Source organism: Tilletiopsis washingtonensis (assembly GCF_003144115.1).
Source record: "Tilletiopsis washingtonensis strain MCA 4186 unplaced genomic scaffold FA09scaffold_1, whole genome shotgun sequence".
In the NCBI taxonomy this organism is placed as follows: domain Eukaryota; kingdom Fungi; phylum Basidiomycota; class Exobasidiomycetes; order Entylomatales; genus Tilletiopsis; species Tilletiopsis washingtonensis.
The window spans coordinates 259,733-273,890 of record NW_020311998.1 but is presented as its reverse complement, the minus strand read 5'-3'; the positions used below and the strand labels follow the sequence as shown (position 1 = coordinate 273,890).

Sequence of the window (14,158 nt, the reverse complement as noted above, 5' to 3'; positions counted from 1 at the left end):
CAGCATGAAAGTGCGGGGTCGTGAGGGATGGCCCGGCTGCGGTAGAGGCATAGCAGCGCACGCAGCCCCAAGCATCCGGCTTGACTCGACTCAGCAGACGCGCCTGTCTGTGTGCCGTGCCGGTCTCATCCATCAGCGTCCACCTTGCACTGCGTGCTGACTGACCCGTGACTGCCTTCCTTGTCCGCTTGATGCGCAAAGGAGCGAGATCTGCAGCGAGTGCGCAGCCAAGGCGAGTCGAGTAAGGCGGGCCGGCGCCGCGGCGGGCTCTGCCTCCGAGAGCGTGCCGCGGCAGAGCGCACGTCTCGCGAGATCCCGCATCCGCAGCCGCTTCGCGGCATCTGCTTTCTGCACAGGGCCCGGCGGCGCAAGCCCCTCCTCTCCCCCAGCACGCTTCGCCGACGGGTCCCGCATCTGCGACAGCCTCTGCTTGCAGCTCCTCGCGCGCAGACATGCTGCTGAGAGGTTGCCTCCGCGCCCCGCCCGGCGCTTTCCAGCGATGGGCAGAGCAGGATCGCGCAGATGAGATGCAGCGGCGGCAGCAGCACCATGTGCAGGCACAACGGCAGGCCCAGCGCCGTCATCGTGCGGCCGGCCGCATCCAGCAGCGCAGGAGAGCAGCGTGCGCGAGCCGCGCCGCATCTGACGCCGGAAGCCACACGTGCCGCCGCGCGACCCTGCCGCGCGCTTGTAATGCGCATCACAGGGTCCGCGAGGATGTTGTAGTGCGCGACTAGCCTCGCGCGCGCACAAAGGTAATCGGGGTGCAGGCGTGCAGCGGGCAGCTGAGCAGCGACAGGCAGGCGCCGAGCCGTGGCGCGCGTGTTGCTGCCGCTGCTGGCGTGCCCTCAGCGCGGCGCGCGCCCTCGCCTCGGCTGCGCTGCCGCCGCCCGCCGCCGCGCCCCCGTCGCCGCCCGCACGCAGCGTCAGCCGCGCGCCGCGCGTCACGGGGCGTGGCACAGCCTGCCTGCTGAGGCTGAGGCTCACGCAGCCGCGCGCAGAGACGGCGGCAGCAGCAGCACGTCGCACCCTGAGAGGAGGCTGCTGCACTCCGTCCCGCTCTCCACATCCCCTCGCACCCCCTCCTCGCATCCTCACCTACGCCGCCGCCGCCGCCGCTCCTGCTCCTGCCTGCGCCGCGCTCTTCTGCCGCGTCCCTTCTTCTCGCCCCCGGCCGCGCGCCCGTCTCCTGAGCTGCTCCGCCCGCACCGCCGCTGCGCCGCCACAGCCTCGTCTGCTGTCCGCCTGCTGCCTGCCGCTGCCTAGCTCCGTTCTCTCTCCCTCTCCTCGCGCTTCCGCTCGCCCATCATGGCCGACTTCGTCAAGCTCAGCATCTTCGGCACCGTGTTCGAGGTGACGACGCGCTATGTCGACCTGCAGCCCGTCGGCATGGGTGCCTTCGGCCTCGTCTGCTCCGCAAAGGACCAGCTGACGAGCACGAGCGTGGCCATCAAGAAGATCATGAAGCCCTTCAGCACGCCCGTGCTCAGCAAGCGCACGTACCGCGAGCTCAAGCTGCTGAAGCACATCCGCCACGAGAACGTGAGCATTGGCCGCGGCATGCGGACGCGTGCGGGAGGGAGAAGAAGAAGTGGCGCAGGCAGTGGAGCGTCAGGCTTGCAGAGCATGGACTTGGCAAGCTTCGCTGCACGTGTCGCTCAGCTACAGCTGGCCGCAAGCTGCTGCATTAGACATGCCGCTGCACATGCTCGCAGCCTCGGTGGACTGCGCGCGCTTCCTCGCGTCTGTGGACCCTCCCAGAGAGGCTGAGCCGCTGACATTCGCTTGCCCGCAGATCATCTCGCTCTCCGACATCTTCATCTCGCCGCTCGAGGACATGTGAGCCTCGCCGCGGCATGCCTCGCCTCTCTTCGCACTGACGTGGCGCCACCAGCTACTTCGTGACGGAGCTGCTGGGCACGGACCTGCACCGGCTGCTCACGAGCCGGCCGCTGGAGAAGCAGTTCATCCAGTACTTCCTGTACCAGATCCTGCGCGGCCTCAAGTACGTGCACAGCGCTGGCGTCGTGCACCGCGACCTGGTGAGTCTGCGCTGCTGAGTGCGAGGCGGAGGAAGAGGAGGCGCGTGCAGCTGCAGCGAGGGCGCACTGGCGCGACGCGCGTCCTGCGACGCCACAGGCCCGAGCGGCAGCTGTGGCCCCTCGAAAGGGTCTCGAGCCGCGCTCGCACATGACCTGTCTCCTTCTCACACACTGCGCGCTCGCTTTGCAGAAGCCCTCCAACATTCTCGTCAACGAGAACTGCGACTTGAAGATCTGCGACTTCGGCCTGGCGCGCATCCAGGACCCGCAGATGACGGGCTACGTCTCGACGCGCTACTACCGCGCGCCCGAGATCATGCTCACGTGGCAGAAGTACGACGTTGCTGGTGAGTGCCGCAGATGCAGGGTGCGGGGCTGGTTGCGCAGCGCGCTGGAGATCACAGCTGGCGCAGTCACAGTCTTAGCGCGAGGTCGGCTCGCCTGCATGCCTTCGTCAGAGGCGCTGCGCAGCAGGATGCGCCCGCTCTTGCGTGCCAGACGACGACAGCATGCCTCTGAGATGCCTTGCTGACTCCTGTGTCCCTCAGTCGACGTCTGGTCTGCGGGCTGCATCTTCGCCGAGATGCTCGAGGGCAAGCCGCTCTTCCCGGGCAAGGACCGTGAGTGACGCGCGCGCAGGCTGGTATGTGGCGCCTCGCTAAGCCTCTTGCGCTCTCCAGACGTCAACCAGTTCTCGATCATCACCGAGCTGCTCGGCACGCCGCCGGACGAGGTCATCAAGACGATCTGCAGCGAGAACGTGAGTAGCGCATGCAGAGCAGCGTGCGCGCTCTCGTCCTGACGCCTGCTGCGCTCTCCCAGACGCTCCGCTTCGTGCAGTCGCTGCCAAAGCGGGAACGGGTGCCGTTCTCGCAGAAGTTCCGCAACCAGGACCCGCTGGCGCTGGACCTGCTGGAGAAGATGCTCGTCTTCGACCCGCGCACGCGCATCACGGCCGCCCAGGCATTGAGCCACCCGTACCTGGCGCCGTACCACGACCCCACGGACGAGCCGGAGGCCGACGAGCCGTTCGACTGGAGCTTCAACGACGCAGATCTGCCCGTCGACACATGGAAGGTGATGATGTACAGCGAGATCCTCGGTGAGTGTCGGCAAGCTGCTCTCTCGCGCGTGCGGTGCTGATGCGCGTGCCCTGCCAGACTTCCACAACATCGACGATGCAAATGGAACAGCAGCAGGTGCTGTGCCGCCGGTGGTGAGTCGCTGAGCACGCACAGTCGCATCGCCGCTCCTGCTCACGCCTCACGTTTTCTCGCAGGCGAACTGATTAGATTGCTGGCTGCGCGCGCTTCCACGTCATGGTCTCTCGGTTGCCCCTCTATTCTTCAATGCTCTCTCGCCCGATCCAGCTGCCTCTCGCTCCGACATCTCAACCCCCGCATGCTACTCTCTCCCGGCCATCCCCCTTTCCCCTCTCCCTGCCCTCTCTCCCATTGACCGCTCGCCCTCCTCACTGGTCCAGCTCGACACGCGCGCGGCGTGCGTGATCGTCGCTGAAGCCCTGTCGCGGTCGACGTCGCTCTCGCTTCTCGTCCGCCGCTGCGCCCTCGGTCTTTCTCTCGATCTCATCGCTGCATCTCGTCGCCTCTGCGCATCTCCTCCAGGCATCCTCTAGACGGCGCCGCTGCACCGCACCCAACACACGAACGCGCGTGCATGCGCAGCGACGACGGCGCTCGGCTTCCCCTCTCTCTCGCTCTCTCCCTTCTTGTGCGGCGGGGTTTCAGCATGGTCACCAGCACGACGGATGCGCCACTGCAGCTCTCGAGCGGCGTGGACTGGCGAACTCTGGATCGAGTGGAGCAGGTGCAGCGGTATGGCAGCGAGGCTCGCCGCGTCGAAGCGCGCGCAGCCCGTGGTCGCTGGCAGTGACGATCGGCTGCTGCTGCGTCTCGCTCTTCTCGCATGGCTCCTAGGCTTCTCTCCTCTCCCTTCCTCTCTCCCTCTCCCTGTGTCTCGTCGCACAAGGCGTCGCAGCGTGGTCTCTGTGTCCACGCGCAGCGTCTGTGCGTCGCGAGCCTCTCTCTCTCTCCTCTCTCTCCCATCCCTGCGTCTCGCCAAAATCCAAAGCACATTGTCACAGCTGCGCCGTCCGCGATCTGAAGCATAATTAGACCCACGAGCGTGTGTGATGCGCCGCTCTCCGCTGTCAGAGCACGCTCTCACAGCCTCTGATGCGCTGTGCGAGGTGCTGCGAGGCCAGGGTCTGGGCGGAGGATGAGGGCGGCGAAGGGGCAGCGCGCACGTGACGCGCGCGGCGGAGCAGCAGGTGAGTGAGAGATGGCGGCCGGCGCCGCCGAGATGGCGAGGCGCTCGACTTCGCCCCGCCGGCGAGCGCTGCTTTCCGACCGCCACTCCACTCGCCCTCGCCCCCTCCTCGCCCAGCATGTCTGCGCAGGCACCGCAGCTCTACCGCCGCGTCCTCTCCTCGGCGCGGCAGGCCTTCGCCGGCGACGCCGCGACCAACTCGGCGTGGCGCGCCCACATGCGCCAGCGCTTCGAGGCCGCGCGCGCCGAGCCCGACGCCGCCGTGCAGCAGCAGGCGATGCAGGAGGCAAACGAGATCGTCGAGGTGCTGCGCCGCAACGTCGTGCAGGGCCGCTGGAACGAGGAGACGGAGGCGTACAGTGAGTTGCCTGCGAGAGCGAGGAGCCGGGCGGTGCTAGGCAGTGCGGCAGAAGTGCAGTGCGTGGAGATGTCTGCGAAAACGCAGCGACAGCAGCACACAGATCGCTGCGACGGCACAGCAACGACGCTGTGCGCTGCTGCAGAAGCGCAGCAGCGAGCACATCGATGAGCCGCCACGCTGACGCTGTGCTGCTGCTCGCCAGAGCTCAAGATGCGCCCCGAGACGGAGCTCGGCTCCAACGAGACGATCAAGCAGGGCCGCGCCAAGCAGCTCGCCGACCTGCAGGCCTCGAAGGGCGTGCCACGCTGCGGCGGCGCCAGCGGCTCGGCCAGCAGTGGACGTGGCGCCGCCGGGCCATCGTCGGCACGAGCCTTCTCGACGAGTGCGCGCGCGCCCGCCGCATCCAAGGCCGGCGGCCTGCCGCGGCCCGTGCCGACGTTCCCGTCGACGGTGCTGCTCTCCGACGGCTCGTCGATCCAGCTCAGCACGACGAGCCCGCGCAGCATGGTCAAGCTGACGCGCGACCCGACGAACCACCCGCTGTGGAACCCGGGCATGGAGCGGCGCGCCGGCGGCGACGACGACGAGAGCGGCCGCCTCGGCCGCTTCCGCAAGCGCTTCGAGGGCATGCAGGGCGCCGCTGTCGAGCAGCAGGCGGCCAAGTGGGACGCCGACGACCTGGCGTGGATGAGCGGCGGGCGGGAAGCGCGCGCGGGCACGCCGGTGGTGGCCAAGAAGGGCAAGAAGGGCAAGAAGTGAGAGCAATGCGAGCGCCGTGCATGATGGAGAAGGTGACATTGCGAGAGCGCAGGGGTACATAGATGAGATGGAAGCAGCGGAAGCGGAAGCGGAAGCGACGTCGTTACGTAGAGGCATCATCTTCTTCGTGAAGCTTGTACTCGGAGGGATTGGGGCGATACTTGCGCGCCTCTCCCTTGCGTTTCTGCGACGCATGCACGTCGCGAGCATTGCTGCTGCTAGCAGCAGCGCCTGCAGTGCTGCTACTAGCGCCAGCACGTGCGCCTGGACTGCTGCCGGCAGCAGCCGCGCCGTCTTCCGCCGCCGACGACGAGTCCGTCAGCACGACCGGCGCCTCCGCCGTGCCTGACGCGGAGGGAGCGCGTCTCTTTGCCGGTCGCTTGAACTTCTCTAGCACGATGGTGAAGTCGTCGTCAGACGAAGACGACGCAGGCGGAGCTCGTTTGAGCGGCGAGTGGCTCGAGGCTCCGACGGACGCGTGCTCCGAGTCGCTGCTTGAGGTGAAGTGCGGAGGGCTGAGGCGAGGCGGCGGCTGCTGCCGCTGCTGCTGCTGCTGTTGCTGCTGCATGTCGATGTCGTGCAGCTCGTAGTCGTCGCCGTCGTGCTGAAGCCCAATGTCGCCGTCGAAGTCGACTTGCTGTTGCTGCTGCGGCGGCGGCGGCGCCGCCTGCGGCTGTTCGAGAAAGCGCTGCGGCTGCTCGAGGGAGCGCTGCGGCTGCGGCTGCGCCTGTGCCTGCTCGATGATGCGCTGCGCCTGTGCCTGCTCGATGATGCGCTGCGCCTGCGGCTGCTCGATGATGCGCTGCGCCTGCGCCTGCGCCTGCGGCTGCGACGGCGGCAGAAGCGGCGGCGGCTGATCCTCGCTGATGCGCTGCGCCTGCGACGCCTGTCGCTCTCGGCGCTGCTGCTGCTGCCGCTGCTGCTGCTGCTGCTGCTGCTGCTGCTGCTGCTGCTGCGCCTGCCGCTGCTGACGGTCGAGCTCCGCCGTCGTCATGTCGAGGCTCTCCTTGCCGAGATCGAGGTCGACGCAGTCCAACTGCCGGCTGCGCATCGACTCGAGCACACGACGAGCTGCAGGCACGCGCAGCAGCGGGCCGACATACTCGAGGTGCCTAGCGGCGTCGGGCGTCAACGAGAGCGGCTGTGCAGCAGGCTGCAGCTTCACTAACTCGGAGATCAGGCGACGCCACGGCGCGCCCGGCATGACTGCCTCCTCCTCGTCATCGGCGACGGCGACCGGCTCTGCGAGAGATGCGGCGGCGCGCGGCAGCCGCAGCAGCGTGTCCCTGACTCGCTCTCCTCGTCGCTCTGGACGCGCGCTAGGCGGTGCGAGCTGGACGACGGCCGAGTCGCACGCTACGCGCACGCTGCCGAGGCGTCCGATGAGCGCGTCGACGTCTTCTTCGGCGGCTTGAGGGCGGCGCAGCGGGCGCGGGAAGAGAAGCACGCGCAGGTCGCGCTCGTCGACCTCAGCGGCGCCGCTGCGCAGATGATATGTGCGGATGTGATCCTCGAGCTTGTGCAGCGTCTTGAAGTCCGCAGCCGCACGGCACTCGCGCCACGGGCACGAGAAAGCGTGCTGAGCGAAGTGGCCTGCGACGTGCGCCTCGAACTCGTCGGCAACGGCGCTCTTGTTGCATGTGCCGACACGGCAGCGCGGCTTGCGGCCAGGCTCGCGATGCTGCGCGCAGATGTGACGCACGAGCGACTCAGCGTTGTGCATCTCCTCCTCGCAGCGCTTCTGCCTGTCCGGCGCGTGCGCAGCAGTTGCAGCATCGAGCAGCCAGCCGCAGACGAGCTTCTCGCGCGCCGCGCGCCATGGCGAGCCCCAGCGCTGCGCTTCGTCGCCGAAGACTGTCCGGGGCTGCAGCGACGGCAGCGGCAGCGGCTCCTCGAAGTCCTCACGTCGCTGGCGGCGAGGCAGGAAGGCAGCGTCGAGGTCGGCAGCGCGACGAGACGATGAAGGCGGCGGCGGCGGTGCCATGAAGGCGTCGGTGTCGCTGTCGATGTCGGCATCGACGTCGCTGTGCGTCTCCTCGAGCGGCGCGAAGCGCTTGATGGATGGCCCAGCGGAAGCGAGGCGCGCTGATGTCGACGACGCCGCCGGCTTGGGCGGCGGGATGACTGCGAAGAGCGTCTCGCGAGCGCGGGCCGCCGACGACGATGAGGATGCCGTCGAGGATGCGCGCACGACTTGGTGCTGCTGCTGCGCCTGCTGCTGCTGCTGACGCTGCTGCTGCTGGTCCTGCTGCTGCGCCTGCTGCTGCTGACGCTGCTGCTGCGACTGCGACTGCGACTGCGACTGCGACTGCGCCGGAACGAATCCGACGATCTCGAGGCCGTCGGTCTCGTACGAAGGACCGCCGTCGGCCGCTGCGCCGCCGCCGGCGAGCGTCAGAGCCGGCATGCCGCGTGCGACGTCGGGCGGCATGCAGCTTGCCCTCTAGCACGAGCTCAGCGAGGGCGCCGCACGGGCGCGCCGCGACAGGGCTGCGCTGAAGAGCGCCGAGTCGCAGCTGTAGCACGCCGGTGCACAGCTGAGAGGCGCCGAGGTGCGCGAGCCGCGAGAGGCGCCGAGGTGCGCGAGCCGCGAGAGGCGTCGAGGTGCGCGAGGTGTGAGAGACGAAGGCGTCGAGGTGCGCGAGGTGTGAGAGACGAAGGCGCCGAGGTGCGCGAGGTGTGAGAGACGAAGGCGCCGAGGTGCGCGAGGTGCGAGAGCCGTCGAGGCGAGAGCAGACCGCAAAGAGCCGAGAGCAGAGCTTGTAGCTCTAGAGACGCCGAGAGTCGAGCGAGCCGAGCGTCGGAGTAAGGGTGGGACAAGTCGAGAGTCGGACGGGTCGATGTCGGAAGGAGGGCGAGACGGGCGCGAGAGAGAGAGGGAGAGGACGTAGAAGAGAGGCAGGAGGCGCGAGTCTAGTCCGCGATGCGCGCGATTCAATCAACTGCAAGCGGCGCTGCTCTGGCGCCGCCGCGCTGGCCGCCGCTGCTCCCACGCCCGTCTCGTGGAGCCGGTCCCCGCAGCGCGCCGCTGCTTGGCATCCCACCGCCATCGTCCCGTCCTGCTCGTCCGCACTCGCGCCTTCTCTCTCCGCTGCTGCGCGCCGCGCTGCACAGCGCACGCTGCTCTCCGCCAGCATCGCATATCGCCGCCTCTCTGGCGCTCTCCTCGCGGCTGCTGCGCCCAGCAGGCGCTCCCGCTTGCCCGGCATGCGCGCGCCGCTGTGCCCGTCGCGCCTCGTGCGGCTGCTGCCCGTGCTGCTGCTGCTCGCACTGCTGGCCCTCGTGCCGGCTGTCCGCTCTGCACTGCCGCAGCACGACGCCCACGCTGCGGTGCCGCAGCCGCAGCAGACGCAGCCGCCGCCGACACCGCCCGAGCAGCGGCTCGCCGAGCGCCGCTCGCCGTCGTCCAAGGAGGAGCACATTGCCGGCCTGCAGCGCCAGCTTGCCAGCTTGCTGCTCGAGCGCGATGCAGCCGCAGCGCCCACGCCGGATGTGCTGCGCCGCCAGCAGACCGCCGACGAGGTCAGCGAGAGTCAGCTGCCGACGTGAGTGGAGCGCAAGCAGTGCCGCCGCAGAGCGCTCACTCAACCTTGCGACAGCGGCGTCTCGCGCATCGACACACAGCCGTCGGCGACGCTCAGCTCAGTGGCGCACGACCCGCTGCTGGCCATCATGCCCGACTTCGCCTTCAGCATGCCGTCGCAGATCGTCGTCAACGGCATCAACCTGGCGCTCGTCGTCGTGCTGAGCGTGCACCTGCTCTTCACGGCGCAGTACCACTTTCCGCTCTCGTCGCGCAACTACATCCTGCAGGCCATCAGCACGGCGATGCTGCTCATCAGCCTCAGCGTGCAGATGCACATCGTCCTCGCCAAGCTGCGCCAGCAGAGCAACCAGTGGCCCTACATGTTCGCCTACATCGGCGTGCAGATCCCGCCGCAGGACGGCAGCTGGACGACAGTGCAGGAGGCCTTCTTCCTGCTCATGCGTGCCTGCACGACGGCGCTCGCACACGTGCGTTCTGCCGACCGTCACCCTCGCTGTGTCACTCGCTGACGCCTCGCTCCGCCAGTTGACGCACATTCAGTTCCTCACGCTGCTCTTCCCGTCAGCGCTGGAGGCGCGCCTCATCCTCTGGATGCTCGGTCCGCTCGCGCTGGCAGCCTCGGGGATGGAATTCACTGCCCTGTCGGCGGCCGACGACGTCAAGACGTCCGACCTTGGCGATGCCGTGCGCAACATCTGCAATTCGGCCCTTACGCTGCTCTACACGTCGGCGCTGCTCATCTGGGGCCTGCTCGTCAACAGACGCCGCGCTTGGCGCACCGACGGCGGCACTGCCGCCTTTGGCGCCGGCAGCGTCGGCCTCGCCATCATCAACACGGCCATCTCATTCGTCGAGATCGCCTTCGACCGCGTCTGGTGGCTGCCCGACATGTGCTGGACGCTCACCATCTGGCAGTCGTGGCTCGGCTTCTGGTGGTGGGTCGGCAGCGGCATGGTGAGTGGCGCAATGACTTGCACGACATGCTGCGGTAGCTCATGCTCTCCACATCGCAGGGCATCGGAGAAGTCGAGGATCGTGCCGAGCGGCAGGAGCGGCAGCGCAAGCGCGAGGAGAGGCTCAAGCGCAAGCGTGAGCGCGCTGACCGTCAGCGACGCAAGGCCGAGGCAGCTGCCGCCAGCGTCGACGCAGAAGACATGCTCGGCGGCATCAAGCGTCTGCGCAACCGGCTGGCGGGCGAGACGAAGGATGCCTCGTCTTCCATTCATCGTCGCCTGCGCCGAGGCACTCGCGGTGCAGGCGAAAGCGAAGGCATCGAGCTGCAGGGCATCGGCATCGACGCACAGTCGCCTGGCAGCGACGATGCCGTCACTGCGTCAGCCGCAGCTGCTAGCGGCAGTGCTGCTGCGGCTGGCGAGGTGGAACTGCAGAGCGTCTCGGTCGTCGGCAGTGGTGCTGCGTCCGGATCGGCAGGTGCAGCACTGGCGAACGCCGAAGATGCACGCACGACAGCCGCCAGCTCCAGCGACACGCACCCGACCGCCACGTCTGGCCCTGGCTGGCTCGGCAGCGCCTTTGACTACATGGCCTCGCACCAGCCCAACTTCATCCGACGACGCATGAAGCGTCTGCGTCTCGCGCACGCTGCGGCAGCTCGCCGCGCCGCCACAGAGCAGACGGCGCTGCGCGACCAGGTGCTCAATGCCGGGCGACCGCAAGGCCCTGGTCTGCGCACGATGATGTTCAACGAGCGCGGTCGGCCCAGCTCCGAGCAGGCGCAAGGCGGCTCACGCCGCACGAGCGGCGCTGGTGTGGGCGGCAGCGGACAAGGCGGCGGCCATGGAGCAGCTGCGCCGGCGCCGCTGCAGCCGCTCGGCGAGATGCCTGGCGACACCACGGCCGTCGAGACAGGCGGCGACACTACGAGCGGCGAGAGCTCCTCTCTCACGCGTCGTCATCCGGGCACGACGAGTATGCGCAGTGCGCGCCGACGGCCTAGCGCAGGTGCTGCTGGCGAGGCGCCGCGTGTGCACAGCGACGAGGATCAGGCAGAGGATGACTGGGTCGACGAGCTCGGCCCGCGATCAGCGCCTCTGCCCCAGCGACTGGCAAACGACGGCAGCGGCATGCCAGCATCGCCGCCGCCGCAGTCGATGCAGCAGAGCCTCTCGAGCTGGTCGTTTCGCGGCCCACTGGCCTCGGCACGGCGGACAGATCGCTCCACGTACGACTAGGCCTGCTCCGCTTCCGCCTCTCTCTGTCCTTGCTTCTCCTCCTCTGCTCCGTCTCGCTGGCCTCGTTCTTCCTGTCTTTGCATGCCTCGCAGTGTACCATACCGGGCCAGTCCATGAGATGTGTGATCCGCATTTCTCTCTCTACATCGCGTCGCGCAGCTCCTTGCCGAGCTGCACGTACTCCTCGAGGCAGTCTGGGTTCTGCAGCGTCGAGCGGTTGATGGCGCTGAGCTCGGCGCCGTTGAGGAGCTTCTTGACGGGAATCTCGGAGAGCTTGCTGTTGAGCGTCAGCGGCACGCCCTGCACCTGTCGGATGAAGGCCGGCACATGGCGAGCGCTGCGTGCGCTGCGCACGGCGCTCTTGACGGCCGTCTCGAGCGCCTTGAAGCCCTCGGGCGAGGCAGAGGCCGAGTCGAGCCGCAGCGTCACGAGCAGCACGACGACCTCGTCGTCGCCGCCACGCGTCTTGAGCGCACACACGACGGCAGCGTCGATGTCGCAGAGGTGCGCAGACGTCTTGTGCGCCTCGAGCGTCTCGTAGATCTCCGACGAGCCGAAGCGGATGCCGCCCTGCTCGCAGTCGCAATGTCAGGACGAGGCAGGGCGCCTTCCGCTCGGATCCGCACTGACCGGGTTCAAGATGGCGTCGCTGCGCCCTCGCATCTCCAGGCCGAGGCTCGGCGTCAGCGAGACGTAGTCGCCGTGGTACCAGACGCCTGGGAACTGCGAGTAGTATCTGCAGCGGCGTCGTCAGCACGTGGCACACACGCTGGCACAGGGCGGGCTCACGTCTCGAAATGCCGGCTCTCCGGCTGGCCCCAGAAGCCGAGCGGCTGCGCCGGGAAGGGCGTCTGCAGAGAGCGTCAGCGGTTGAGCGTACGGGCAGACAGGCAGCGCACGCACCTTGCACACCAGATCACCCTCGCCAGCACCGGCCGCGACGGGCTTTCCTTCCTCGTCGAAGACATCCACGTTCATGCCGAGGTTGCGCGCCTGGATCTCGCCTGCGCGCACCGGCCTGCGAGTAGAGCGCATCAGCCGCATGTGCGCGTAGCCCGACCAGAAGACTCACAGCGCCTCGTTGTGTCCGGCAAAGAGACTGGCGATGTCCGTGCCGCCCGTGATCGAGCCGATGAGCACAGGCCCAATAGCATCGATGATCCAGGGGTAGAGATCTGCGCGCAGCGGCGAGCCAGTGGAGAGGATCTGCGGATCGCATGCCTCTGCTCAGCGAGATCGCACTGCCGACGCGCGGCTCAACTGACCTGGCGGACCTTGAGGTTCGGAAACTCGTCCTTTGGCCGGTAGCCGGAGCGCTGCAGCGCCGAGAGATAGCCAGCACTCGTGCCAAACACGGTGATGCCGTAGCGATCCGCCAGCTCCCACAGCACATTGGCGGGCTTGAGCGGCGCGCCGTCGTACAGCACAATGGCGCAGCCGGCGACGAGTGTGGCGATGAGGAAATTGTGCATCATCCACGCGGCTGCGGCGGGCGTCAGCGGCTGCGGCTGAGAGGTGCAAGTGTGCGCGACGCACGCGTGGTGAACTGGAAGAAGACGTCGTCCTTCGAGAGGCCGCCGTGGATGAGGTGCTCCTTGCTGAGCTGCAGCAGCATGCCGCCAGCGCGGTGCGTGATCGCCTTTGGCTTGCCTACGCGAATGCAAGGTCAACAGCGATCAAAGCAGCGCATGCGCATTCCAAGCTCACCCGTTGTGCCACTACTGAACAGCACCCACAGGGGATGATTAAAGTCAAGCTGAGAATACTCAATGTGATCGTCGCCAGCGCCCTCTTCCAGGAAGTCGGCCCAGCGCATGGCGCCCTCGATGGGCGTCTGGCCGCCGATGTACTCGATCTCGACGAGCAGCTCGAGCGGCTGGCCCTCGACCTTGAGGCCATCCAGCACCTCCTTGACTTTCGCAGCGTGTGGATGCTTGCGGCCATTGTAGCGCACGCCGTCGCACGTGAAGAGGAAGCGCGGCTGCAGCGCGCGCAGACGCTCCAGCACGCCTGCGGCGCCAAAGTCGGGCGCACAGGAGAGCCAGACAGCGCCGATGCTCGCGGCGGCGAGGAAGGCGATGAGCGTGGCGGCGCAGTTGGGCGCATACAGCGCCACGCGATCGCCCGTCTTGAGGCCGCGCCGCCGCATGGCTCGTGCTGCGTTGGCGACCGCCTGCCGCAGCTCGTCGTGCGTGTAGGAGGCGAGGTGCAGGACGCCGCCATCTCCCTCCGGCTCCGTCGCCTCGTACACGGCCGGCGTCGAGCCGCGGTGCCGCAGCATGTTCTCGGCAAAGTTGAGGCGCGCACCCTCGAACCAGCGCGGCGGCGGGTACATGGCGGCGCTCTCGGGCAGGACCTGCGGGCGGTGTTAGCCAGAGCATTGCAGGTGGAGGAGACGCGCGCAACGAGGAGAGAGAAGCAAACAGAGGGCAGCGAGTGGAGCGCAGCAGCGGTTGCTCTTTGTGCACAGACAGATCCAGCACACAGCTCATCTGCTCCCATCGCATGAAGAGAGGCGCGCGCCCTCCACTTCGGCCGCAACTCACCTGCTCGTAGCGCTTGCTAGCGATGACACCCGTCTCGTCCCACACATCGGCCCAGAAGTCGGCCGGGTGTTCGACGCTCCAGCGCCAGAAGGCGTGGTAGTCGTCGAGCTGCAGTCCGCGGCGCTCGGCGACGTTGCGGCGGAAGGCGTCGATGCGCGTGCTGCTGGGGTCCTTGGGCTCCCACACGAGCTTGCCCTGCACCTTTTCGGCGGCGGCGGCTTCGGCCTGCGTGGCGGCGGACATGGCTTGTCAGGAAAGCGGTGGATGAGGTTGTGAGAGAAGGAGCAGCGCCGGCGGCCGGAGGAAGCACACCGCCTGGCGGGCGAGCGGAGGCAGAGCAACCACGCCGCCCCGCGCTCGCTGGGGCCCCGCACCGCACGGAGCTCACGGCCAGCACGCCGCGGCCGGCCACCGACGCGAGC

General features: G+C 68.1%; 6 protein-coding genes across 6 annotated transcripts; 4 read left to right on the top strand and 2 right to left on the bottom strand.

The window, feature by feature from the left end:
• Positions 1-1,308: 1,308 nt before the first annotated feature.
• Positions 1,309-3,330, top strand: FA09DRAFT_335783 (mitogen-activated protein kinase HOG1; the record flags this gene model as incomplete). The annotated part of the gene is made up of 9 exons (XM_025743798.1): positions 1,309-1,542; positions 1,796-1,839; positions 1,895-2,042; positions 2,233-2,389; positions 2,591-2,662; positions 2,723-2,802; positions 2,865-3,144; positions 3,203-3,258; positions 3,322-3,330. The coding sequence occupies 9 exons, from the start codon at positions 1,309-1,311 to the stop codon at positions 3,328-3,330; spliced, it is 1,080 nt and encodes a 359-aa protein (XP_025601428.1).
• Positions 3,195-3,589, top strand: FA09DRAFT_3285 (hypothetical protein). The gene is made up of 2 exons (XM_025741798.1): positions 3,195-3,258; positions 3,322-3,589. The coding sequence occupies exon 2, from the start codon at positions 3,362-3,364 to the stop codon at positions 3,548-3,550; it is 189 nt and encodes a 62-aa protein (XP_025601427.1). The 5' UTR covers positions 3,195-3,258; positions 3,322-3,361; the 3' UTR covers positions 3,551-3,589.
• A 1,026-nt stretch (positions 3,590-4,615) lies between these two features.
• Positions 4,616-5,576, top strand: FA09DRAFT_327106 (hypothetical protein). The gene has a single exon (XM_025741274.1). It carries the CDS (start codon positions 4,903-4,905, stop codon positions 5,449-5,451), a length of 549 nt encoding a protein of 182 aa, XP_025601426.1. The 5' UTR covers positions 4,616-4,902; the 3' UTR covers positions 5,452-5,576.
• On the bottom strand, positions 5,477-8,341 carry FA09DRAFT_327104 (hypothetical protein). The gene has a single exon (XM_025741273.1). It carries the CDS (start codon positions 7,880-7,882, stop codon positions 5,555-5,557), a length of 2,328 nt encoding a protein of 775 aa, XP_025601425.1. The 5' UTR covers positions 7,883-8,341; the 3' UTR covers positions 5,477-5,554.
• Positions 8,342-8,499: 158 nt separating this feature from the next.
• On the top strand, positions 8,500-11,678 carry FA09DRAFT_327103 (hypothetical protein). Its single transcript, XM_025741272.1, has 4 exons — positions 8,500-8,996; positions 9,051-9,465; positions 9,524-9,952; positions 10,012-11,678. Exons 1-4 carry the CDS (start codon positions 8,659-8,661, stop codon positions 11,188-11,190), a joined length of 2,361 nt encoding a protein of 786 aa, XP_025601424.1. The 5' UTR covers positions 8,500-8,658; the 3' UTR covers positions 11,191-11,678.
• On the bottom strand, positions 11,299-14,050 carry FA09DRAFT_327101 (acetoacetate-CoA ligase). The gene is made up of 9 exons (XM_025741271.1): positions 13,737-14,050; positions 12,898-13,546; positions 12,727-12,840; positions 12,456-12,673; positions 12,263-12,396; positions 12,094-12,208; positions 11,980-12,041; positions 11,821-11,926; positions 11,299-11,760 (listed from the first exon to the last, which is right to left on the bottom strand). The coding sequence occupies exons 1-9, from the start codon at positions 13,977-13,979 to the stop codon at positions 11,332-11,334; spliced, it is 2,070 nt and encodes a 689-aa protein (XP_025601423.1). The 5' UTR covers positions 13,980-14,050; the 3' UTR covers positions 11,299-11,331.
• Between the last annotated feature and the right edge of the window lie 108 nt (positions 14,051-14,158).

What these genes read in the sequence shown, in the direction of transcription:
- FA09DRAFT_3285 (XM_025741798.1), top strand. Translation starts at nt 3,362, where the DNA reads ATGGTCTCTCGGTTGCCCCTCTATTCTTCAATGCTCTCTCGCCCGATC.
- FA09DRAFT_327106 (XM_025741274.1), top strand. Translation starts at nt 4,903, where the DNA reads ATGCGCCCCGAGACGGAGCTCGGCTCCAACGAGACGATCAAGCAGGGC.
- FA09DRAFT_327104 (XM_025741273.1), bottom strand. Translation starts at nt 7,882, where the DNA reads ATGCCGCCCGACGTCGCACGCGGCATGCCGGCTCTGACGCTCGCCGGC.
- FA09DRAFT_327103 (XM_025741272.1), top strand. Translation starts at nt 8,659, where the DNA reads ATGCGCGCGCCGCTGTGCCCGTCGCGCCTCGTGCGGCTGCTGCCCGTG. An exon ending in AGCGAGAGTCAGCTGCCGAC is followed by an intron (nt 8,997 to 9,050) that starts GTGAGTGGAGCG and finishes ACCTTGCGACAG; the next exon opens with CGGCGTCTCGCGCATCGACA. An exon ending in GGTGGGTCGGCAGCGGCATG is followed by an intron (nt 9,953 to 10,011) that starts GTGAGTGGCGCA and finishes TCCACATCGCAG; the next exon opens with GGCATCGGAGAAGTCGAGGA.
- FA09DRAFT_327101 (XM_025741271.1), bottom strand. Translation starts at nt 13,979, where the DNA reads ATGTCCGCCGCCACGCAGGCCGAAGCCGCCGCCGCCGAAAAGGTGCAG. An exon ending in GTTCAGTAGTGGCACAACGG is followed by an intron (nt 12,841 to 12,897) that starts GTGAGCTTGGAA and finishes GCATTCGCGTAG; the next exon opens with GCAAGCCAAAGGCGATCACG. An exon ending in GAGAGCCGGCATTTCGAGAC is followed by an intron (nt 11,927 to 11,979) that starts GTGAGCCCGCCC and finishes ACGCCGCTGCAG; the next exon opens with ATACTACTCGCAGTTCCCAG.